We start from the raw sequence: 25271 nt of genomic DNA, 5'->3' as shown, positions 1-25271 counted from the left end.
GCCGGCCGTCCTCGTGCGCGGCTCACAGCAGCAGCTCCAGCCTCGCAGCTGTCCCCGTTCCCTGTGCACGCCGGTACCCCAGATCCCCATAGATCCCGCTCCCCACGGGATAGAACGCCCGCTGCTCCGGCCCAGCGGCTACACGGTTCCCAGGCACACACCGCTGCCGGAGCCCCGCACCGCCCCGACTGGCGGCCCCCGCGCACGCCCCTGCCCCTAGCGGGCGGCCCTGCGCATGCGCAGCGCTGGGCGCTGTCCGTTCAGCACCACGCGGAGCCCGGACCCGTTGGGAGCCGCCGCTGCCGGTGAGCGACGGCGCCGCCTCCGGGCCCCGGCCTCCGCCCCGGTCCCTCCTCTGGCCTCCGGGAGAGTCCGAGCCTCGGGCTTCTTCTTCTCCCGGCACCCCGACCCGCAGTCGCTGGGCCCGCCTTCTCCGCCCCGTGCCCGTACCGGTAGGACTTTGCCCACCGGCACCGCCGCCCTCGCCTCGCCCCGCCCTGCCCTGCTCCCGGTGAGCAGCGGGTCCGTGCCGCCGGCGGCCTCCGGCACCTGCGAAGAGGGGTTCGAGCCGCTCCCGTAGCCGTTGCCATAACGACTCCAGTGGGAACCGGAGCGGCTGTTCCCTCGCGGTCCCTAATTCTCCAGGAAGGAAGATCTCGCCTTCCCTTCGCGGCCCGCTCATTGCTTGCCAAGGAGGGTGGCTGGGGAAAGGTCTTTCTGCCTCAGTGCTGGCCCTATGGGCATGGACGGCACTGCTCTCACTGCAGGTGTGGGATCGCTGCTCCCAGGAGGTCCCATGTGCCCACATCTCTTGGCTCTCCACTGACGTCTGGCAGGGAGCCCCTTGCTCTGCCTTGGAGGCGATGCCTGTGTCTCCATTACTGCTGGCCTGTGCAACTATCTTGGTGCCAGGAGCCCTGGCCAGGAGCCCTGGCTCGTGCCAAACTCTCACCGATCTGTGCTGTGCTTGTGGTTCTCTCCAAGCAGCACGTGTGTGGGGCTGGCAAGTGCAGCCACGCTGCTCCTGCATCAACCTCTCCTGGTGTTTTTCACTCTCTGCTAGCTGGGCTGGCTGAGTCACTTCCCAGGAGCCTGCTGGTGGCAGGGCTAAGAGCAGAGCAACCCAGATACAGTCTGGGTACCACAGGATGTAACAGAGGCAGAAGTATGACTGAGTGTCCTTCCTTGGTCTCAGTTGCATGCCCTGGGCCTGTGGCAGGGGGAGGGGGCCCAGAGGAGGCTCAGTGCCACTGGGTGTATGTGTGCCTCCAGGACTTACATCCTAGGACAGTTAGCAGGCAGGTTCATGTGCACCTTCTGCCCATGGCACATGGTATGAAGATACTGGGAGATGTGGACAGTGGGAAATGCTTAGACTGTTCTGTTTCCTGTACACAGGCGGTCTGCAGGTGATGCTGTGCTGCAAGGAGATATGCTGAAGCACACCATCAAGATGTCCAACGGAGCTTCCTACCTAGGCCTGCAGCAATGGTAGGTCCCAACCCAGTGTCTGTGGGGATGTGCTGTATGTGGTACAGCTTGGGTTAAAACTCTCTGGGTCACTGCTGGCTCCCTGGGATTGAAAGAACAAGTGGGAAAGACTGTCTTGACTGCTCCTGGAGAATGAAAGGCCCGATGATTTTCTGATAGTACACAGTGGGCTGTGTGTCCTGATATGCCCTTGGCAGGGTGTGTGCCTGGTGTCATGCAGAGCTCCAGCTTCTGGGCTGGAGGCTGCCCTTGGCCAGGTGGGTGAGGTGAGCTGGGGGTGCTTCCTTTTCTTTGGAGGATTGCACCCTATGGCTCACCAGGCCCCTGCCCTTCACTTCTGTCCCCTATGTAAGACACCATTTTGGACACTCCGAAGCTCCCTGTTCAGCAGCAGTTCTGGGCTGAGTGCCACGGTGCTTGCAGGACCACAGGGCTGTGTGTGGCACAGCTGAGAACAGACCTTTAGTGGGTGACACCAGTGAGCTCGCTGTCACCCAGTGCTGCTGCTGCCCTGCAAGGGGACAGCTTTCTGCGTCAGGTCTTGAGCTGATCCTGGTGACGAGGAGTGGGCTGAACCAGGGGGAGGGAGCAGATTAGCTGACAATGGTCACTGCAGCTTTCCTGTGCCTCCCTTGTCAGCACACGGGGCTGGCTGCTGGGAGCCAGGCCTTGGGCTGATCCTGCCAGTGTTGTCCTCATGGACGTCCTGCTGAAGCACACAAACGTCAGCCAGCTGAAGAGCTGGCCTGATGTTGATCTCATGTTTGGGACACTGGGGCCAACAGGGAACGAGCCCTGTGGATAGAAGGGCTGCCCACAGACCAGGAGCCCAGGCTTTTGTTCCATGGTCTGTGGCAGAGCTTCGGCCAGTCCTTTCCCCTGTGACCCCTGGCTTGCCCTTGCACTGATAATGCAGCTATTTCCATGTCAAAGGCATGCTCTGAGGATGGCAAAGCTTCCCAGGCCTGCTGAGGCCCAGGGTAGTCTGGGTGATGTGCTCTGTTGATAGGAGGCTGTTACAGGTTCTAAGATGGCCCCCTGATGTGGTGGCTGAGCACCTCGCTGGCCAAGTGCCTGCAGCCTTGCAAAGACTTTGGACTGTTTGCAGTTTTCTACCAGAGAAAATGTGTCTACAGTTAGGGTTAAAATATATACGGTGAGATTTAAAGAAACCTACAATCAGATCAAAGTAAAGTAAAGCCAAGGTGGGCAACTTGGGAGACTGCCTGGTGTCTGGTCTGGATGCTCAGCTTCGTCACTACACCTGTAATTACTCCTCCTCATCTGATATTTCAGTTTCCACACTTTTCACAATTATGTATGTGCCCACGCTCCCTCCCTGCTGTTAGGCAGCATGCCTGGGGCTCGCCGTCCCTCTTCTGCGGCAAACACTCCCTGCATCCACTGCCTGATCCTCCTTGCACCCTTTTGCCTTTCTCCATGTGAATCCAAAGGAGGAGCTGCAGTTGGAGAGCAGCTCCAAGGATCTGTGCTGCAGTTTGCTGCCGGCTGGGAGCCCACACCAGTGACCTGCAGGGCTGCCTTTTTCCAGGCTAGCCTCTCCTCTCTGTGGGTCTGAGCCTGTAGGCTCACTGCAGCACACACCCCACAGCCAGACCCTGCCAACTGCTTTCCTTCAAGACCATCTTTTCCCTGAGTATCTTTTTTACCAAGAGATACTCCCACACAATTGTTCCCTTAACTGCTGTGTAGGGAGATTATTTATGGCTCAAATTGTGCTAAGGCCCCGCCTCCCACGTTCCCAGGACAGGTTCTACCATGATGGCATTTTTGCCATCATCCTGATGGAGCGATGCTGGTGCGGGCAGACACCCAGGGCAGTGTCCTCACCCACCCCCAGCAGGTGAATGCTCCCGAGCTGGAGAGCAGGAGGTGCCAGGGGGTGGCAAATGTGTTCTGTGCTTCATGGGGCTGGATGGTGTGGTGAGTGTCAGGGCAGGGTGTCAGCACCATTTATCTGTAACCAGTGCCTGGTGGGAAAGCAGCTAAGTGCAGCAGCCCATTAAAGACTTGGCTTGTACTGCAGTGGGTTTTTAGTATCTAGTGAAGATGTGGTTGGGTTTTGGCACAGAAGGGATTAATTAGAGCCATGAAGTTAAGTTTGGGCCTTGGGGGAACGCAGAGACCTCAGCAGTTGCCTTGAGCACTCAGTTTGGAGATAAGGGGAGTTCAGCTCCTCACTGGGAGCAGCCTCCTGTGGGACTGGGCTTGCATTGCCATGGTTCTGCCCACCAGAAAGAAGCACCTGCCAGCAGGATACCCACATCTGCAGGGCTGTGCTGCACTCTGGGGCCAAAGCACTGCCCTCTTGACTTGGTCAGCAGCCTGAAGCACTCCGGGATGTGGTGGGGGCCACAGCGTGTGGGTCCCTCCTGCCACTGGGCTCTGTGTGGTGCCTGGAACAGCCCAATGTCCTTGATGTTGCCTTGCAAGCACTACGGTCATGGTTGAGCTGTCCTGGTGATAACTGCGTACAGGAGGGACAGGTGCAGCACTGCTGTGTGGAGGTGAGCGAGGACAAAGGCAGCAGCAGTTACACAGAGTGCTGCTAGACACTGCCCAGGGCCAGACCAGGCAGGGACCAGGAGGTGGGACAGGGTGACATGTGGCTAAGTGGGACCATGCAGGGTGATACGGTGTCTGTGCTCATGGACTGGAGGGGTCAAAGTGCCCAAATGACAGAGAGCAGAGAGGCTGTGGGAAGGCAAGGGGGCACAGCAAAGCAGGAGGTGGAAGTGGGAAATTGGCAGTGCTGGGAGGGCCCTGGTATGGGCATACTGGGGAGCTCGATGCTCTTCCACTTGGTTAAATCTGACACTCCAGCACTGGCTTAGAGAAAAGCCTTCCCCCCACCCTGCTGCCATCAAAGAAGCTGCTGAAGGAATCAGGTCGTTGATCCCGTGGCAGTGAGGCCCCTAATTAGCCTAGCTCCGCTCCAGTCTGCCGAGGAAGCTGTCAGTGCGAGGCAGCTTGGGGACCCACAGTCCCCAGCGTGGGGGAGAGGGGCTGTGCAGGAAGCAGCCTGCAGGAGGAGGGGAGAAAATGGCAGTGCTGCTATGCATTAAAGATGAGCAGAGCGGGCTGCTCCCTCCCCATGTCCCTGCACCCAGGCAGGGACAAAAGGACATGCTTGCTGGGTGACAGCAAGGGCAGGCAGGCATGGAGCCAGACTCACTGCTGGTGGGGATTGCATCTAGAAGGGTGCTCTGCCTATGTTCCTCCTGCAGCACTGCATGCACAGGGGACACCCGCTCTCCTGGGCCTCTCCTCCTGCACGCCCATGGTAACAATTGCCAGGCTAGGTAATAAAGCACTGTTTAATAGTGCATTGATCCAGCAGCCCAGGCAAGAGATGAGCGCTGCTGCCAGCTGCTGCTATGTGTAGGCCTGGCGCTGGCAGCACAGTGGCCAAGACCCCAGCACCCACTGCCCCAGTGGGCAACACGTGGGATGGTTTTATTCCCCAGCATTGGTGCAGTTTCTTGACACCACAGTGGTGTTTCCCACGGCTTGGGACGTGCGCAGCTTTTGGCCCTTTGTCTCTGCAGACTCCAAGCAGTGACGGTGAGCAGCGCACAGCAGCGTGGCAATGACCAGGACACATTCCCACGGGAATGTGCCCACTGCTGCTCAGGGACACACCTCCCGCGGCAGTGCTCACACCCACAGGTGCGTACGAACAGGTTCACGTGGGGACACGCACAACGGGATGCAGGATGAGCACGGCGATACCCAGGGACGCGCTCACGGACATGAGAGCGGTGTCATGGTGGGCATGAGGATGATCATGGTGTTACCGGAACGAGCACACGGACACGAGCGTGATGTCATCCCGGGACACGCACACCGGACTCGATGCGGTGCGGTACGGTCCGGCCGCCCCCACCGCCGCGTGTCCCGGTGCCACCGGGCGGGGCGGGGCGCGGCGCCCTGCGGGAACTCCCATTGGCTGCCGGGGCTGTCAACGGGGCGGAGTGACGGCCCCGCGCCGGGATTAGCGCGGCGGGGAGCGGCGAGCTGGGGCCGGCGGCACCGCACCGCACCGCGCCCGACGGGGCGGACCGTGCCGTGCCGTGCCGTGCCGTGCCGTGCCGTGCCGTGCCGTGCCGTGCCGTGCCGTGCCGTGCCGTGCCGTGCCAGCAGCAGCAGCAGCAGCAGCAGCAGCAGTTCGAAGCAGGATGCGGCGGCGGCAGTGGCAGTAAGGCGCGGGGAGCGGAGCGCTGCGGGGCCGGAGGCCGGAGCACCGCGGCGGGGGCGCGGGGAAAGTTGCGGCAGTTGCTGCGGGGCCGGAGCGGGCGGGAGCCGGGCGTCCGCATTGAGCGGCTGTGCGGGGCTGCGGGGGCAGCGGTACGTGTCCGGGCGGAGGGCCGGGCGGGCTTCTGCTCATCCGACTGGCTGTCACATCCACTCAAGGCTGATCCCGAGCAGACGGAGGCGCGGGGCGAGACGGGCCGGGCAAGGGACGAGGGAGGGGGCGCGGGTCCTTCCCCAGCCCGGGGGGGCACGTCCTCTCCTCGGCGATCCCTCGGTAACGGGTGTTCCGCGGCCGCCACCTGTTTGTGTTTCGGCCACAGAGCCTGAGGGCTCTTCTCCTGGGCGACCGCTGTCCCCGCGTTACTCTGCGTCCTTCGAGTGCGGAGGCTCCTCGAGGCCGTCCCCGCCGGACCGCAGCCCCCCCCAGCCCGGCTGTCCCCGTGCGCAGTTGTCGCTGTTGGCAGCGGACCCACGCCCGGCACGGCAGCACAGCCCGTCCTGTGAATTCAGCACCTTCCCTCTCTGTTCCATTTCTTGCCTCTTCCCCGGCATCTTCCCTCAGCGTGTGCGCGTTGGCCCTACACACACCTCGCGTGGGTGTGCGCTTCCCCTGCAGCGCAAGCAGCGCCGGGCGTCTGCTGCTTCACCCGCGTCGCCCCGCTGAGCCGGGCAAGCGCCGGCACGGCGAGCAGCTCACGGCCGAGTCCCTCCGGAACAGCCCCGAAGCCAGGGGGAATCCCCGGCACCGCCTTGGTGCTCAGAGGAGACAGCCAGCAGTAGCGAGTGCCTCGTAGGGGCGAGATGTTATGTCGAACAAATGAAATTCCCGATAGATGTGCAGCCCCTGGCTGCCACGCTGCTGCTCCTGAGTTGTCCCCTGTGACACGTGTCCCGTGCTGCCTGTGGCTTCCCTCGGCATGGGAGCTCCTGCCTCGCGGCAGCCTCCCTCAGGTGCCATCAGCTCAACCATTCATCACAGCGATGTAAAGAGCATCGGTTTGATTCATAATTCAAATCGGCGAGCAGGAAGCCTCAGCTACGCCACTGATTTTTCATCTCTGTTGCATTTGTGCTTTTTAACCTTTCATCACTGAAGAAAGGCTCACTCTGCTGGCTGGGGGGGCAGCCCAGCTCCAGTGTTTCGCAGGCGGGCACGACCTCTGCTCTGCATTTGATAATTCCCCTTCGATAAGCAGGAGGACATGCTGTGCTCATCCCGTTTATTTTAGCAGTAACTCGCCTGCATTGCAATGGGCTGTTTTTTATAGATTCCTTATGTTACAGTGCATGCCAACTACTTTCTAGTGATAACTTTTCTCCTTGGCGTGTGTGTTAGTTTGCATTTAGATAAAAGTGGGGTTTAACTTGAAATATATAACCCAGCATTTGTGTTATTTATCAGTTAAGCAACCTTGAACGGGAATACAACCATAACAGAAGAAAGGATTATAAAAACAGTAACTGTTAAACAGGAGAGTATTTTCTTCAGGCAGTGGGTTATGGATTGCTGCTCGGTAGGAGCCACGTGTGCTGCAAGTGTAGTAGTGCAGATAGAGACGTCTGCCCCATGTGGGTGATTTTGGCTATTTTATTAAGAGTTATGTCTCTGCATCTCCTCAGCCTAAACACCGTTGAAAATCCAGTCCTGCGGCCTTCAGTTTAACCCTGTCTAGTTTGCTCTCAGCAGCTGGGAGAAGAAAACACGCTTTCCTCCACTGATATTTGGGTTTTTGCTTTCAAGTGCTGAGATCTAAGTGCAGGAATTGGTACCTCTGCAACTTGTGGGGAACAAAAAGCCCTTCCTGCACACCAGCAGCTCAGAGGACTCGGGAGAAGAGTCCAAGTGTGAGATGTGCTGAGAGAGCAGAGCTGGCAGTGCTGCCCGCAGGGCCGCCAGGCGCCATGTCCTCCCGTCCTGCGCCGTGTCTCACTGCCCTGGGGTGATGGCTGTCCCGACGGGAAACGTCCCGAGCTGTGCTGCTGGCTCAGGCGCGCTCGGCCCCCAGGCAGGGCTGTCTCAGCTGCCTCTGTTTGGATCCACCGGTGCTGACAGCTCTGTCTGTGCCACAGATTGTGGCTGCGGCATGTGATGGGTGACACACTTTAAAACACAACCTGACCTCCAAAGAGACAGGCTTCATCCTTGGGCTGCTGGTATCAAATTCCTTCAATCTGGGGATATCTCAGCGATCCCAAATATCTTTTTTTCCCCTTATGGAGGTGATATTAGGTGGCTACAGGTAGTAAAATATTCAGCCTAAGTCAGGCTAAATGAAATTAATTTCAGTGCACACAGCACGTGCTCCCACTGCATCTGTACACTACTGGTCTGTAGAACAGTGCTGGAGGAGCAAGGGGAGCCAGGTTCAGCAGCACGTCTCAGGCCATCTGTCCCCAGGCTCAGGCCAATCTCCAACCTACATCCACTTTCAAGCAACATCATGATGTCTGCATTCCCCCATTTTCGCTCCCCTTCTCTAATAGCCTCTCCTTGCACTCCAGGGCTGCCTGAGGATGCCTCGCCCTGTCCAGCTCCAGCCCTGACACCTGTGCTCACCCCGTCAGCATGGCGCAGGCGGGGAGCCTTGTACGCCTGCCCCCAGCCGAGGGCTGCACCGCCTCACCCCCGCCTTTCTCCCACCGTGGGGACCGCAGGCCCTGGCCACCCATCTCCTCCAGCCCTGAGCCAGGCCGGCACAGCCCCCCACGCTGCCTCACCCCCAACCTCAATGCTGGTCGCCTACACCTCTTGCGCAAGGGCCTGGCCCCCGAGACCCGCCGCTGCCCCCCTGGCCTCTACAACAGCACCGGCTCCTTGGCTCGCAAGCCAACGGAGATGGGGCCTTTTGGCAACGGAGGCTGCCCGGGTGGGGGGCGGCTGACGGCCCCCTGCACCCCGCGGAGGGGCCGTCCTGCCCCGAGTCTCACCTCGCCCGGCAGCCGCAGCCCACTGGTGGCCTCGGAGGGACGCAGCTCCATCGTCACCTTCCGCTTCATCGAGAAGGCCAGCGTGCGGCCCCTCAGCGGGCCCCAGGAGAATGGCCCCGCAGAGCCTGGTGGGGGCTGGCACGTGCCCCCCGGGCAGCCCCAGCCCCAGGAACAGCTGCTCCGCAGACTGAAGCTGGAGGCCTCCGCATCTGACCCACTCCTGGCTGGCTGCAGGTCCCCAGGGGAGACCCGTCCCCACGAAGGCAGAAGGGATCCCCATTCTCTCACCACCAGCTGCCTCTTCGGCTCTCTCACCAACGGGCTGCAGGCCCCGCCACAGGACGTCCCCACCAGCCCCCGGCCCCAGGTAGGTGCCCCCGTGGCCCCACACCACGCTGTGTCCAGCCCGGCCCCACTGACCACTGTGTCCCTGCAGGGCAGCGTCTGGCCATACCCCCGGCAGAGCTCAGCCCATGCCCAGCGCATCGCCCGTGCCAAGTGGGAGTTTTTCTATGGCTCACTGGGCGCCCCGAAAACAGGTAAGTTGTCAGGCAGGGACACCGTGGGTATGCAGAACCCCAGCCCACTGGGATTTGGGATTGAACGGGGGCTCTGGGCTTTCTTCCAGGCTCCTCAGCCCCCATCACTGAGCCTCCACTGCAGCCCAGCCACCCGCTGCCTGCGGAGCCACCCAGCTCGCTTCCCAAGCACGGCCTGAGCCACGTGGAGGTGGAGATCGAGGTGTCCCCAGCAGGCAGCAAGGAGCAGGGCTCCTGTGAGACGGGCATCATCAGGAGGGCTGTGAAGTACTCCGAGACAGATCTGGACACCGTGCCACTCCGCTGCTACCGCGAAACCAACATTGACGACATCCTGGCTGAGAGGGATGAGGTGGATTCTGCTATTGAAAGCCAGAAGGACAGCGAGAGCAACCCCAGCTTTGCAGGGACCCCGGGCAGGAGGGACAGCATGCCTGAGGGGAACCCTGAGCACAGCGTCCAGAGCACAAAGGATGGAATGCACGACGGAGACGCAGATGAGGACGATGAGGTGTTTGAGGCCACGAGGAAAGAGAGCAGGGAAAGGTGAGGCTCAGCGTGGGAGGGCAGAGAGCTCCCCTCGCCCTCCTCGGTATCCCAAATGTGTGACAAAGGGGCTCTGCCAAACAAGAGCCCAAGCCAGAACTCTAGTAGCTGTGTCTGAGCCATGTGCGGTTGTTGCAGCGGTTATTCATCATCCTGCAGGGCTGGGGATCCCTCACTGCCCTGTGGAAGGAGCAGGGTGGTGCTGGTGTCCAGCACAGAGCACTGTACCACAGGACCCACTCTGCTGGAGACAAGTCCTGTGATCAGATAGCCATATGAGCCTTGCACCTGGGGACGGTGCCGTGGGTCCCTGATTTGAAGGGAGTCCATTCACACTTGTGTTTTGTGTTGTTTCTTGCTTGTGTGGCAAAATACTCTGTACTAAGGTAGTGATGGGCCTTGGGTGGGACAAGAGCCTCTGCTCCATCTGCAAATGCTCTGCAGTGAAGGGAAAGGTGCTGCTGGGGAATAGAGCTGGGTGATTCCTCTGTGCTGGGACAGAGAGGTGCCTGTCAGTGTGCTCAAAAAAGGAGAAGAGGGATTGGTGTTGGTAGTGGGAAGAGAGGATGAAATAACCTGCAGTGGTACCCTGCAGTGGAGGGAGAAGCACACGAGGTGGGCTGCCATGGATGGGAAGGTGCATGTTGCATAGGGAGCTGGGATCCTGCAGCTTTGCCAAGAGGGAAATGCATTTTTTTTCCCAAATGAATTATGATAGAGAAATGTGAACAAGCTTTGTAAGTCATATTATCATTCCAAGCAAGTTATTCAAGTTACTATAACAATTCTTGGTGACAATTTATTTCCAAACACCTGGGGGTCCATTACACATCCATGGGCTGTAAACCTGCACCTACCTTTTGCCCTCTGGGACACTGAGCTGGAGCTCCCCAGGCACGGCCAGAAAGCTTGGGTGTGCCTCAGAGCATTGCTGCCCTCAACACGGTGCTCTTGGCACAATTACCAGGGTGCACATGGCAGTGTCCTGCTCATTTTATGCAGCTTCCTTGTTGACCGGTGTCTTTCAGATTTTTTTGATGTGCAGACAGAGCCCTGGCTATTCCCAATGAGGCACAGACCCTGCTGACAGCAGTGCCAAAAATCACCAGGCTGAAATAGCGAGTTGGTTCAGTGCCTGCATCACAGCCTGGGCTTTGCTTACACACTGCTTCAGAGTGAGCTCTGCAGCTGCAGCCCTCCCTCCCGTTTACCAGTCACCAGTATTGATGTTTTCTGCTTCAAGCTTTCTGCTTTGTCTGCTCACAGGAGGGGCGATGCGGTGATGCTGGGGTCATTAAAAGCCTCCCCATCTTCCAAGAGCTGGTGCTGCTTTGCACTGCAGGAGCTGTTACAAACCAGAGGCTTCCATGCCAGCTAGTTCTTCTCTGCGGAGCACTTTGTTGGTAGATGGGAAGAAGCAGCTTTGCAAAATTATTGAGACACCATTGGATGCTGATTTACAGCATTTAGACATGTAAATCCCTTTGAAAATCTAGCCTTAGGGATTTAGCACCCTCTGCACGGGGAGACTGGCTCGGCACTACTTTGTTGCCCTTTATATTCTTGCCAAAGGGCACCGTCCTTGTCATCTGTTCTCCTAAAATAAGAGAACGTGCAGCAGGACATCAGGATGAAAAATCTGATACAAAGTCAAACAAGATGTGGAAAGTGACATAAGAAACAGCGTCTTCTTCCAGAATCCACTCCCTGAATATATTTAGAGCCAGCTCTACGGCTAATGACCGGTCTAAGCCTTTGCTGTCTTTATTCCCATCAGTCCCGGAGCACTGAGACCTGTCAGCGAGAGCGGGCTCCTCTCCCCCTTCTCGAATGTCCCCGGGGGGGCACTAAGCCGGAGGCAGCGCTGCTGAGTGAGCCAGAGCCGGCTCTGCAGCACCGTGCCCCGCTGCCTGCTGTGCGAGGGCTGGCTGCAGGCAGGAGCTCAAGTCCTCCCTGGACACAGAGACTGCCCAGCACAGCCCTCGGGTCTGCCACCAGGGCAGCCTTCCCAGATGGGACACCGGCATGTGGACGCCGATGTGCTGGGGGACACAGGAGCCCCTTCCCCTCTGCTGATGTGGCTGCCGAGGTCCGGTTGTTCAGCCCCATGCGGTACCCAGAAGTGCTGGCTGACTTATCAGCATGTAATGCAGCACGGTTATCGGTCTCTGGGATGTGTCCCCCCTACTTACCCACCTCGCTGGGTGCCCCCTGAAGCCCTCCACGTTCTGGTGCAGTGAGGCTGTCAGCTTGGAGCCTGCTGCAATAATCCGTGAGATTTTGGAGCAGGATATGAAGGCTAATAAATGATAAATCACTCAGTGCTTGTAACAGCACTACATTTTCTGAGCCTTCTGTATGAAGCTGTTTGTTCATAACAAATGTTATGACAAGCTGGATCAGCTCTTTGCTTTTAATCAGGAAAGAGAGTGGCATAACAAGTGCTTTTTTGGTGCTCTAATAAAGTGATAGCAGCTTGTGAGTGAAACAGGCTTTTAGGGTTGCATTTGTGCTTATAGGACTGAAGGGTTGACACTGTATTGGAAATATCCCTGTGTCACATGCTCAGACTGATGGGCAGGTCCATCTCCAGGACGAAATGCACATGGGTTTGAGATGCAGGAACTCCCGTGTTGGGCTGGACACAGAGCTGTGCTGCAGACAAGCTGAGCCTCCTGCAGGGTGATCTGTGCCCAGAGGTTTGCCAGAGCTCAGAGAGCATACTGCTTCGGCAGGGAGGAGGTGAGCCGGTCTGAAGGCAGCCCAGTCCCTTAGAGGTGCTCTCACTACCATCAGGCCATCCTGCTCTTTCCTCCTCCTTCACAAGTGTGGAGAGCTGCTGCTTATGCTGACCTTGCAGGTGGGCTTGGCTCAGTGACCACGGTGTCGCATATGCAGAGGAAGGTGTCACTCTGTCCTCGATGGCTCCAGGAGAGCTGTGGGTGCCAGGAGCTCTGGAGGCTCGTGGAAAATTCAGGCATTTGTGGATTTGTTTGGCAGTGGAGCTGAACTACATCCTGTTTTTGGTGCCTGAGCTGTTTATTGGATCTAAGCTCAAGCCAAGTGGCTGGGAGCAGTAGCCATCTTGTAAGCTTCTTAGGAGGATGAGCCACTAAGGGAACAAAAGTCCATGGCGCATTAAAAGAGAGGCATATGGCTGGAGGGAGGCCAGCACGGCCCTCTTTCCATGATGTCCAGGACAGGCAAGGCATTTCCTTTGGAGGCCTGGTGTATTCAGATGTTCAGAGGAGACTTCTGCCCTCCCCACTTTCCTTCTGGAGCAATGCACGGGCTTTTGTATGGGGCTTTGTCCTCTTGCTCCTCAGTGACCAGTTCCTCTTGCTTTCTTTCCCTCTAGGATCATGGATCGAGACACACAGGGTATGCTCAAGTCTCCAGTGCCCTTCCTGCTAGGGCACAGCCTCTCCAAGGATGGCATGGACTCTTTCAGCAAGCATTTTGAGAGCATCATGGAGTCCCATCGAGCCAAAGGCACATCTTACACCAGCCTGGACTCCATTGACATCCTCTCCTCCCCAGCCCGCACTCATGGGACCTTTTTCACTTTTGATCTCCCAACCCTCACCCCAGAAGTACAGGGACAGATCCGAGACAGTGTGAAGCTGATCGAGGAGAACTTTGCTCCTCTGGCTCACTTGGAGCCGGACTCTGGGACCAGTTCAGCCACAGATGCCCCCTGGACTGAGAGGGAGGAGGAGAGGGGGAGGCGAAGGAAGGGTGCTCGGCACAGCCCTTGCTGCTCAGAGGACAGCTTTGGTACTCCCTTGGCCTCCAACATGAGGTGAGTGACCAAAATTTCTTACTGCTCACCTGGGCCACCATGGCTCAGCATCAAGTCTAATCCTGTGCTGCATGTTTTGTAGCCACAGCCTAACCAGTGCTGCTGGGGAGCAGGGAATTGGTCCAGGACGCTCAGCCCTACCTCTTCCAACCTGGATATACATGACACCACGTCCAGGCTGACACACTGCCTTTCTTGTACTCTTCCCTCTCCCAGCAAGGTCTTGGGCTGAGGCACTTAGGGTTCAGCCAATTGGCAGGCAGCAGCTTTTCCCTTTTCTGGGGTGTGCTCACCTGGAGCACGATTAGGTCCAGTCCAGATGCCACATCTGTCCTTGTGGCCCAAGTGTGGAGCTGATGGCTCTTGGGAAATTTGGCATGCCGAGCTTCCTGCTTGCATTGCCTTCCTGCAAGATCTCCTCTTGCCCAATGACATCTTGTGCAATGCCAGAGGGTACTGAACCCTTCCAGGCTTCCCCAGTGGGCCCTGGAAAGTGTTGGAAGGAAAGAACAGCTTGGCTTTCTCTTGGGTGTCCAAACTTGTGTTACTTCTGGCTGCAGCCTGTGTTATCCTGATAGGCTTAGCTTGGGGTGAGCATGTAGGGATCTGTGCTTTGTGTCACCTCTGGCACCTGTAGTCAAGAGAGGAGGGTGGGACATTGCATCTGCTGTGTGGTGTCTGGATCATCCTGGGAGCATTCTGGGGGAGAAGAGCTGATCTCTGGGGTGGGCTTCTCTTTTTTTGGGACACTGAAGGAAGGATTACAGTGGCATAGAGGTCAGGCAAGGTTTGTGCATAAAACAGGTGGTGCCCAAGTGGCACCAAGCAGCCGAGGGTGGCAATATCTAGCCATGGATTGTTGCTTGCTGGAGACAGACTCAGCTTCCTGTTCCTCTGTCAAGGCATAGGACCAAAATGGCCCCAGAGACACCAAAAGGACAATGCTTAACTCACTGCTCACAGGATGCCTCCTGCTGCAGCAGCAGCACTACAGGGCACGGAAGGGGTTGTGGGGGTACCTGGTGCCAGGCTGGGGTCTGTGCTGGGAAAGGGCTCTGCAGGCTGTGACTCCCAGCACCCATGGTGGCAGTGGTGGTGTGCAGCTCCTTGTGAGGCCAGGCAGCCTCAGCTCCTGCATCCTCATGGCCTAGACCAAGGCTCTGACATCCCTCATCACACAACGTTCTGGGACTACCCTTCAATCTTGATCTTGCAGGCAGGAAGTATGCCCAGCTGCCAACGCAGTGAGCCCTCCCCAGGCACCGGGTCCCTTCAGCCTGTCCCAGTGTCCGTGTGTGACAGCAGCAGCACAAGCTGCAGCCCTGAGCTGGGAGACAGCCCCTGGGAGCAGTGCATGTCCCTGATACACTTCCCACGCAGCAACACTAGGAGCCCTCTGCCCTGGTAGATTGCATTAGCAATGGGAGATGGTCTGCTGCTAGGCTGCCCCACAGCAGGACACTCTGCAGCAGCACCTCGAGCAAGGAGCAGGGTTCCAGGTGGCCCTCATTCTGGGCCATGCTGCAGGGTCGCCACTGCCACTGTATATGGTGACAGTGGCCCAGAGCAGGGCCAAGAGCAGGAGGCAGGATGCTGTACCACACTGGGGACGTGGGGTGCCTCTGGGGCTGGTGGTACTGGCGAAAGAGTGAGGTGGGAACTGGGCTGCTCTTGGGTTGTCATTTTGCAATTACAGATCCAAATCCCAGGGCAGGCACTGCAGATTGTAGGGCATCAGCGTCAGAGAGACACAGGCAAATGGTGTCCCCTCGGGGTATGAGTGTCCTGAAATCCATGCGCACGGCTTCCCTTGGCTCCCCAGGTCCCAGCTGGGACTCCAGAGCAGCCATGGCTGTGTGCACCCCAGGGACATTTATTATTAAGGGAGGGGCTGGTAATTGCCCCTCATCGCTGGCCCAGGGCTGGTGGCTGTTCACCAGCGGGCTGAGCAGTGGGAACCCGGCTGGCACTGGGCAAACTGTACAGCGCGTGCCCTGAGAGCCACGGGGTGGCGGGGCTGCTGTGCGTGTGATGTGGGAAGGCGTGGGGAGAGGGCTGAGAATGGAAAGAGGGGGAAGCAAGGGGTGAGAAACGGAGGGGTAATTCTCTCCAAGCGCAGCCTGCAGCGTTGCAGTGCGGGAAGGGTGGCGTTAAGGCGCGTGGGGTTTCTTACCCATATCGCTCTCCAGTGTCACGCTCTGCCGTGTCCGAGCGGCCACGGAGCAGCGCGGGGCCCGGTGTGGACGGCGGTGCCGGAGGCCCGGGGACGCGAGGCGAGCTGCCCGGCCCGCACATGCCGCACACGTGCACGAGAGCAGCGGTGCGGCTCAGAATCCCGCGGCGGCAGCGGGGCCAGGTGCCACCTGCGCGGCTCTGCGAGGCCCGGCGGAGGCGGGGGCGTGCGCCGGGACCGCGGGGACAGCGCGGCCGCTGGCGGCGGCGGTGAGGCCGGCGGCGATGGGGCGGGCGGTGCGGCACGGCACGGCACGGCACGGCATGGCGCGGCACGGCATTGCACGGCCAGCGATGGAAGGGGCCGTGGCCGGGATGCGGAGGAGCGGAGCGCAGTGGGGAGCGGCGGCGCGCGGGGTCCCCGCGGCCCCGGGGGCGGCGCTGCGGGCGGGGCGGTGCGGGCGAGGGAGCGCGGCGGGGCTGCGGCGGGGCTCGGACGGCCGCGCCCGCGGGGAAGGGGCCCGGCAGCGGCGGGGAGGGGGCGACGGGGGGGGGTCCCCGCGGGACGCGCCCCCCCCGCGTCGGGCTGTGACCGCCTCCGATGCGGCCCCGCGGGGCGCGCTCGCTCACGCCCCGTTGGCCGGACTTCGCCCAGAGGTCCCGGAGGCGCGGGCTTCCCCGGGTAGCACCATGGCATCCGCGTGTCTGAAAGAGAAGCCGCCCCTCCGCCCGCCTGGTGAGTAACGGGATCTACGGCCCTGCGAGCCGCTGCCTCCTGAAATTGGTCCGAGAGAGGACGGCCCCCGCTGAGACCATCCTGGTCCCCGCGAGCGGCGGTGGCACGGGGCTGGGCGAGGACCGGCGGCGGCCGGGAGGAGGGCCGTGATGAGGGGTGGCAGAACAGCTGTGTGAGACAGCGCCGAGGAGGAGCACGGTGCCCCAGGTTGGGTCCTACCTGTCTGCGGGCGCAGCGATGTTGGCGGGGCTGCTGGGCGATCTGGGAGCCGGCTGGGCACAGCTGCTGGACGAGGACAGCAGCACCAGTTCTGCCCACGCTTGGAGGCCGGCCTGGCTGACCTTCAAGTGTCCTCCCAGCCCAACTTCAATTTTGCAAGGAATGAACCAGCCCAGATCTCAGCTGTCATAAATCAAAGTCACTCCACTGAGAGCAGTGGAGGGAGCTGCATTTATTTAGCTCAGCCGAAGATCCGGTCTGGTACATTCTTAGCAGGGATATTAGGCAGGCTGGGTGCACTGGGCGGAGGCACCGGGCACAGAGCCACACGTGTGGGGCACCAGAACCACAGCAGTGCTGGGCTGCTCCATGCACCTCACTGCCTCCCTGCCCCATCCATGCTGCAGGAATTAATCCGGGTCTCCCGTGGCCCTTTTTGGGGGAAAAGTGGTCTGTGGTAGGCATTTCTGAATTGCTTGCAGCAGGTGTCTCACGTGACAGCGGGACCTGGGTAACATGGGGGCTCAACAGAATGCCCCTGGCTGAGTCCAATGGGCACCTGGCTGAGTAGTCTTGAGGAGCATGGTGTTGGTGAGGATTCCCTCACACACATACATCCCCCCTGGTAGTGAAGGCTGGTGGGCACCCTTATGGCAGGCTCTGCTGAGCTGACAGCTTGTTGCTGCCCCATGGTGCTGGGCAAGCTGCTTGTGGCAAGGTGGAGGTCGGAGCTTCTGCAGCAACACGCTGCATTGCAGCGCAGGAAGGTGCTCCAATTCTTCCTGCAGTGCTCTGAGCTCTCAGCCAGAGAAGGGATATCCAGGTGAGACAGTGAGTTGTTGGGTCCAGGAGATGTGTGTTTGGTCTTGAGAAGGAAGTATGGGGCTTGGAGAGGGAAAATCTGGAGGCAGGGAAGGAGTAGGGTCCTGGGCAGGAGTGTGTGGGCTCAGAGAAGCGTGGCTGGTGCATGGATGAAGGAGAATTTGGGCCCAGAAATGTATTTGTGACTAGTAAAAGAGTAATAAGGGTCTGGAGTTGTAATATTTGGGGGTCAGAAGAGAAATGTTTTTGTTAAGGAGTATTTGGGACCAAGAAGTGAGGCATGTGGACCCTACATATGGACTATCTACAATTCTTTCATTGCAGAACTGCTACTGAAGCACTTTATTGCTGCTGGACCCTGCCCTGAGGACCTGGCAGCAGCTGTGGGGCCCTTGCTGCCCACCAAGTGGGCGCCCATCAGGAACAGGGCTGTGCTGTGGGTACTGTGGGTGCTGGGGGCTGTGTTGTGCTGGCAGGGCTGTGCTCGCCCTGGGCCCGCTCCATGGTGACTCACGCCAGGCACGCTGGAGATGCTCATACAATACCAAATTTGATCATTATTCCTTAAGTGCAGACCGATTCTCGAGTTGGAAATACATCTAAAATAAAATTATTATCTCCGTGTTTCTTCAAGCCAAACTGAAATGTCACTTAGAAAGTACACTAAAAAAATCCCCTGAGACATTAGGTCATTGGCAAGAAAATTAGCGTCACCTCAGTTGCCTCAGACATGGATGTATGCTCTTTGCTCTGCTTGCTGTTTGCTTGAAGGTTGGGTTCCTGCTTTTCTCCTTGCAGGATGGGCATTCTCCAACCAACTGGAGTAGAAGGCTGCCATCAGCGGGGCACAGCCAAACTGCCCACACTGTTGCTGCAGGGAGGATCCCCCTCATGTAGCATCATGACAGTGGCTTGAGCACTGAGAGAAAGCCCACCTCGTGGCATGGCTGAGAGCCTGGCATTGCTCATACAGCTGTCTTGTCCTGACTGTAAGATCATGTTCTGCTGATAGAAAGACCAAAGTCAGAAGTGGGGCTCAGTGAGAGAAGGGCAGATCCTGCAGGTAGAGCGACTTTAGGAAACAGACCGCAATCCCTGCATGCTAGTTGTAAGAAGCCAGGAAAGAACCACAGCCACAGGTTGGGAACCTGCTGTGAGATGGAGATGTGGAAGGTCAAGGAGGTTTTGTAGGTGACCCCACAGCTGGAGCTTGGCACTAGATGGGAAAGCTGAGTACGGCTTGGAAAGAGGTTGTAGAGGAGACTCTGAGTGCTGGGTTCGCTGCAGGAGGTGCCATGCAGCAGCTGTGGCAGAGAGGACAGCCCTTCAGTGAGGGCATCAAGGCCCAGAAGGGTATGGGGAGATTTCAGTGATGTTGGTTGAGAAGAATGAAAAGGTCTTCAGAGGATGGATGGGCAGCCACTTGCTTTGCAGGCAGTGATGAAGGAACGCTTGGGTTTTGTAGCCTGTAGTCTGTGGCCAGAAAGGCAACCTTGGAGCTGCTGGGCTGGGCTGGGACAGAGCTGTGCTCCCCTGATTGTAGACTGAGTTTTCTCAGCCGTGACCTGCATGTGCAACTGGATTTACTTCTTGCTCCTGAAAAGAGGTAGCACTGTCCTGGCTGAGGGCACAGCAGCTCTGTTTCAGCAACCACTGCCTGGAGTGCCAGGCCCCACAATGGCCCAAGTTCTGTGCATCTCCCCTGGGACTCACATGGTGCCAGCACTGTGACGGCCACAGATACATCCAGCCACAGGTTTGTGCCCAGACACTTCCCCATCCCGCTAGGATGCCAAGAGCTCCCTGAGGTGTGGGGCAGCCTGTCCCTGCTGCATGGGGCTCCTCTGGGACAGCATGAGCTGCAGCCCAAAGGCAGTGAGGAACAGCTTTGTCCTTAGTGGGAGGAGCGGAGCCTCTGGAGATCGGCCTGGGTAATTGGCTCAGGAGAGGAGGCCTTCTTAAAAGTCAATTAGAGACTTAAAAATAAATCAGATTGGAACAGTGCGAGGTCTGCCAGAAAATTTGGGCGAGGTCAGAATTGCTTAACGTTCGTTGTTGATTAGATTCAACTTACTTTTTGTTGGGATAATTTGTGTGCGGCTGAGTCAGAGTGCTAGAAGCAGCCAAGAGCGCGCTCCCAGCATGGCCATGTAAGGCAGCGGGGCTGAGAGCTGAGGAGCAGCCGAGTGCACCATGCTGTGCCGGAGGCTGGGGGGGTTCTCCTTCATCTTTGCTCTCTGTACCTCGCTTCTTCTCTCTGTGAAGTGCTTTGAAGTTTGTGGATAGGAAAAACCAAGTGCAGGAATTATGGTCTTCTTGTTTGGGGCAGAAACTGCACCCGAGAGCAGCACAAGGAGCTTGCCTGGGTTAAAAAAGGCGTACCGATACAGCGCACAGTGTGCGCACATTTCCGCTCCACGTCTTGCTGCAGCTGGCCTTGGCAGAGCCTGAGCCCGCACACGAAGTCTCGCAGCTCAGACAGCTGTCCTGTCTGACCATGGCCGGTTTGGACATGGCTTTGAGGGCCTTGGTCTTGTCACCTACCTCTCTTCCAGCCACATCCCCAAGCCTTCCCTTAGCACTTAGCCCTGATCCCTGAGCACCTCTAACCATTATGGCCTGGCAGAGCTGCTGGCCTCCGGAGCAGGGCGCAGACCTGCATCCCCTGAGAGGCTGAGCAAGCAGGGAACCTGTGGGCAAACTAACGTGGTGTGTCCCTTCCCATTGCAGCGAGCACCCCCTGAGCCAGCTGGTTTCTGACTCGGATTCAGAAATGGACAGCATAGAGCAGCTGGCCCTGGGCAGCACCGACACACTCTCCAATGGGCACAAGGCTGATCTGGAGGCTGCCAAACGCCTGGCCAAGCGGCTCTACAACCTGGATGGCTTTAAAAAAGCAGATGTGGCCCGCCACCTGGGGAAGAAGTACGTGTGGGTATTCACAAGGAATGACCCATCCTGTATCATTCCTCCCTGCAGCAACTCCAACATACTCACAGCTGCTTCCCTTGAGGGCACTGGGCTGTCAAGGAACCACAGGCAGGACCCCAAAGACCTGTCCCTGTGACAGCTTGTCTATACCAGGTGTTCCTCTAAAGGCAACATCCAGGTTTTGGTACCTTCCTACTCGCACTGCATCTCAGGCACTTTTAGCAAGGTGTCAGAGAACAGGGAACCAGCTAGCTGACATACTGAATATTCCCACTGGATCTGTGAGTGACCCCTCTGAGTTTCATGGGATGCTGGGGTGCCTCTGTCTCCAGCATGCTTCCCACAGCCCTGCCGTTATGACTCCTGGGAGGTACCCAGCCCACCAGAATGCATTCCATCCCTGTATGTATTTTGATGTCCTCACAGCCTGGTCGATCCCACTCTCGCTCCCCCCTTTTTCTTTCAGCAACGAGTTCAGCAAGATGGTGGCAGGGGAATATCTGAAGTTCTTCGTGTTCACAGGGATGAGCCTGGACCAGGCCCTCAGGTCAGACAGTCTGAGTACAGCCATGTGCATGCGTCATGGCCACCTGAATGGGTCCCAGCAGATCGTGCCCTCTGCAGCTCCTCACCCCCACGAGATCTGCAGGAGCAGGCAGACCACACAGACTTGGGTCCCAAAGCAGTCTCTCAGCCACATAAGCAAAAAGGATCGTCCCTGGTCTTAGCTTCCAGTTAGGCTGGGTTTCTGGGCCCTGAGCCCAGATCCAACTCATGCTGACCTAACCTCCTCCCCCAATGTAGTTTCCAGAACCCGATGTGCCATCAGGGTTGGATGCTGTGGGTTGGATGCAGGGCCTTGTGTGGGGGCTGTGGGAGGGGACAGCCACAGCTTTGCCGCTGCACAGGGGGGTCAGGGGGGACTGTGCTGGACTTCGTGTGCAACCAACGCTGCTGCTGCTGCTTCTTCAGGTCCTTCCTAAAGGAGCTGGCCCTGATGGGAGAGACACAGGAGCGAGAGCGAGTGCTGGCTCATTTTTCCCAGCGCTATTATGAGTGCAATCCCAATGCCATCTCCTCTGAGGGTAAGAAGCTCTGTGTGCCTGTGAGTGTGCACGTGGGTGTGCGTGTGTTCGTTCAAGAGAGCACATGTACTCATCAGCTCAATGGGAGTGCTCAAAATGAAAGTAGAATGCAGTCTGAGAGCGTGAACTGATGCCTTAGGAGTCAGCCCTGTTACACATTTCCCTCAAATGACAGACATTTTAGACTTCGTTTTTTTTTTTTAAAAAAAAAACCTGCTCCAGTTGGAAGATGCATAACTAGGGCTCAACACATCCTTAATTCTGACCTTGAGCAGATTAGCACACGAGGCGAGAGAAGGCCCTCCTGAGCACACAGAGCCCAGCTCAGACCCACGGCTCAGGGAAGAGCCAGGTGAGAAAGTGCTGCTGCCCAGCACCCAGGGCAGCACAGAGGAGCACCCAGCCTGCACTGTTTCACTTCAGTGTTATACGTCTTTGTGCTCCCCCTGTGTGTGTTCATGTGCTGAGTCTGCTCTGGTTTGGCTCTGGGCAGGTGAGGTTTTGGCTGGCTGGCTGGAAGAAGGCTGTGCCGCTCCACTGTGCCCGTGCTAGGAGCTGGGCAATGTTAGCTGCAGCATCACTGCCTGGCTGAGGGGCTGCAGGGCTGCACGCTCAATCTGGGGACCAGCTTTAATCCAGTGGCCTCCTCTCTCCTCACCTGGGTGCTGCCAGCACCGTGCTGATGCTGTGTGCCACTTGCTTAGCTGGGAGGAGTGGGCTCAGGACTGCCTCGGGGCTCAGAACTTCCACCTGTGCCCAGGGGCTCTAATTCCTGCCCTGTGCTTGTGCTGCAGACGGAGCCCACACCCTGACCTGTGCCCTGATGTTGCTGAACACGGATCTGCATGGACACGTAAGTTCACCCTGCCTCCAACCCCGTCTGTCTCCTGCCCTTTCTGCCCCCCCTACAGGTGCCCCAGACAGCTGTGTGTGCTGGAGGTGTGAGACCTGGAGGGGTGAGCAGCCCCAGCACGTCTGGGGATGAGAGAGGAGAAAGACTGGGAGAGGGAGATGGTGGAGAAGAGAATAGGGCTTTGAAGGAGATACACTGAGCTGGGAGGTACAGAGAGAGGTGAGGAAGGAAGAGGAAAGCAAACAGGGAGAGAGGGTGGGAGCGAGACCCCAAGCCTTGCTGGTGCTGGGAGCAGTCACACCCAGTTTAGAGAAAGGAAGCTGCTTAAGGCCCCCAGTCTGAGCACAGCGGGCAGCTTCCCATGCCTTCAGGCAGCCTCCCCAAGCCCCAGGCTGTTCCAGCCAGCTGCTGTCCCCTGGCCCCAAGATAAACCTCGTGTTTTTCTTCCCTGACTTCCCCAGAACATCGGAAAAAGAATGTCCTGCTCTGACTTCATTGGCAACTTGGAAGGGCTCAATGGAGGCACCGACTTCCCCAAGGAGCTGCTCAAGGTAAATTTGGTTCTCTCTCTAGCCAACCAGGCCACAGGAACAAGGGCAAGAGCTTCGGGTGGGATCACATGGATGGCTCCATGGGATGCAGTGAAGGTGTTCATCCTCATGCCTGTGTCAAGCTGCTGGAAAAGGCATGGTCAGTAGTGTTCCCTTGACACACAGCTTTCTCTCTGTGGTGCTGAGGTCAGGGGAAGGAGCAGCACGTCTAAGAGCGACTGTGCTTGGCCACTGCTGGGAGCTGGTGCCAGCAGCCCGAGCTGGCCCCTTCCTGAGAGAGGAAGAAGGCTGGCCTCTTCCTCACAGGATTGCTTGGAGCCTCAGCCTCCAGGCAGCTGCTCTGGTCACGGGAGAAGGCTTTCCATCCCCGGTGTCCCACTCTTTTATGGCTGTTTCTCGACCTCCCTGGCTAACACAGGAGCAGCACAGCCCCGCTGCTGCTTGCGAGGAGGAGCTGGCTGCCGGCTGCCTCACAGTCCTGCAGCACGGAGGGGACAGCCTGACCTTGAGCTGATGCACGAGCAGAAGAAGTGGTGTTGACACAGGCTATGGGATCTGGGTGTGCTGGGGACCAGGTGCAGGGAGCAGCTGAGGTAGTTAGGGAATAAGGATGATCCCCATGGGGCCCACAGGGCAGAAATTATCGGTATCTGTGAGGCGCTGTAGCTGGAGAGTGCTGGGGCTGTGGGAAATGGGTTCCCACAGGGTGCCAGCACCACTCCTGTGGGAGGTGCCTTACGAAAAGAGGCAACGTGGGGTAAAGAGCTGAACTCTGTTTTCAGCCTTTGTGGGTCTATTCCTGGCTGTGCTGCTCGCCCCATCATTAAGGGGTTACCAGCAGCGCTCAATTGGGCTGTCCTCCCTCCTGGCCCACGCTTCTCCTGTGAAAGGAGCTAGAAAAAATTCTTCCCTAATTTTAAACCCAGCTCCAGAAAAGGCACTTGCCGGAAGAGAAATGTCCAAAATGAAGACCCTGAACCTCTGCCCTCCCCCAGTGCTGCATTGTCCAGGAGCATCCCCACAGGTCCCTCTGCAGGCTCTTTATGAAACTCTCAGCACCTTACAGCTGGATACCCTCAGTGCAGGTGCTGCAGCTCAGTTTCCACCCCAAAAGGTGCTGAAGCAGGCATGACTGTGTTATCCCATCAGATCTCAGCCTGTGTGAGATAGGGCAGTAAGCATGTGCTACAGCAATCTGTTGTGGGTAGGGTCAAGCTCTTCACCCGGTGCAGTCCAGCACTGTGGGGCCAGGGGCTGCAGTGCTGCACCTGATGATGTAGGATCACCTCCCTGCACATCACTGCCTGCAGCAGGGAGGCTGAGCTGCTAAAAATGGACTGTTCCCTCTGCAGCTGCAGAGCTTCCCACAGCCGCTTTTCAGACGCCTCTGTATCAGTGCCGTGCTGGGGAGTGGGAGCAAAAGGCACCTCCGAGGTGGTGTATCAGGGGCAGGCTGCAGCTTCTCCATCACTGCCTCGGGAGCCCTGGCCATGCACAGGGCTTTGGGGCAGCTGGAATATGCTAAGTGCTGGGCAGGGAGCTGGCACATAAAGGCAGAGCAACCGGGCCACTCCTGGGCAGCTTTTGTCAGGCTCAGTGGGAGAATATGCTCTCTCTGCCCACTGTAGGCTTTGGCTCCTTAGTCCTGTTGCAGGCTTGGGCAGCAGAGAAATGAGGAAAGCATATTTTTTCTCCCTGCAGTAGCCAGCACTAGTCCCATTAACCTACATAGGATGTTGCCTCCTCTACAAACCTAGGTCCCCCACCTGGGAACTGAAGCTCCTCTGCATGCACAGCTGGCCAGCTAATTTTAGTGCTGTATGCGTTTTCTAAGCACAGCAGGGGAGGGGAAGGACTGGCAGGCTTCAGAGGGGCTTCCCAGAGCCCAGGGGCAGCTCATGGGCAGCTCCAGCAGCACAGAAGAAAGGTCCTGGAGCTTTTACCAAGCCTGCCCAGGGCAAGTGCTAACACACCAGGGAGCAGGGATGACTCCACCCACAGCTAGAAGAAGGCTGGGGGCAGCAGGGCAGCATTGAGCAGCTTCAGGGGCAGCACAAGGCCCTGTGACTCTGTGGGCAGCTTCAGAAAGGGACATCAATGGGGGACTATATTTTCTCCCTCTTTGGCTGCAGAAGTCCCAAGAGAAAGGCAGCACGATGCCTGAGAGCAGGTGGCAGCTTGAGTCAGACACAAACTTTATCTGCTACAAGATAATGCGTGTAAACACTCAAGAGTTTCCTGCAAAAGAAACCAAAACACTTAAAGCTTGTGCTTTCATAGCTGTGCACCACATCCCCCTCACCAGCATGCCTCGCTGTGCC

The 25271-nt window shown here is 58.1% G+C and overlaps 1 protein-coding gene across 5 annotated transcripts in view; it reads left to right on the top strand.

Moving 5' to 3' along the window:
- The first annotated feature begins 160 nt into the window (after positions 1-160).
- PSD (pleckstrin and Sec7 domain containing) overlaps positions 161-25271 on the top strand; it is a 35521-nt gene continuing 10410 nt past the window's right edge. Inside the window, exons 1-11 of one of the 5 annotated variants that reach the window (XM_090145107.1) lie at positions 161-305; positions 1399-1491; positions 8269-9061; positions 9131-9233; positions 9323-9779; positions 13138-13581; positions 20261-20461; positions 20928-21008; positions 21434-21546; positions 22341-22399; positions 22861-22950. In XM_090145107.1, the coding sequence (XP_090001233.1) occupies positions 8333-9061; positions 9131-9233; positions 9323-9779; positions 13138-13581; positions 20261-20461; positions 20928-21008; positions 21434-21546; positions 22341-22399; positions 22861-22950 (2277 nt within the window). In that variant the 5' untranslated portion in view covers positions 161-305; positions 1399-1491; positions 8269-8332. The other 4 variants (XM_031602093.2, XM_090145109.1, XM_090145110.1 and 1 more) reach the window with 4 other exon arrangements.

The sequence above is a fragment of the Phasianus colchicus genome, chromosome 8 (assembly GCF_987193195.1).
Source record: "Phasianus colchicus chromosome 8, bPhaCol1.hap1.1, whole genome shotgun sequence".
In the NCBI taxonomy this organism is placed as follows: domain Eukaryota; kingdom Metazoa; phylum Chordata; class Aves; order Galliformes; family Phasianidae; genus Phasianus; species Phasianus colchicus.
Note: the sequence above shows the minus strand (reverse complement) of the source record. Positions and strands in the feature narration are given on the sequence as shown.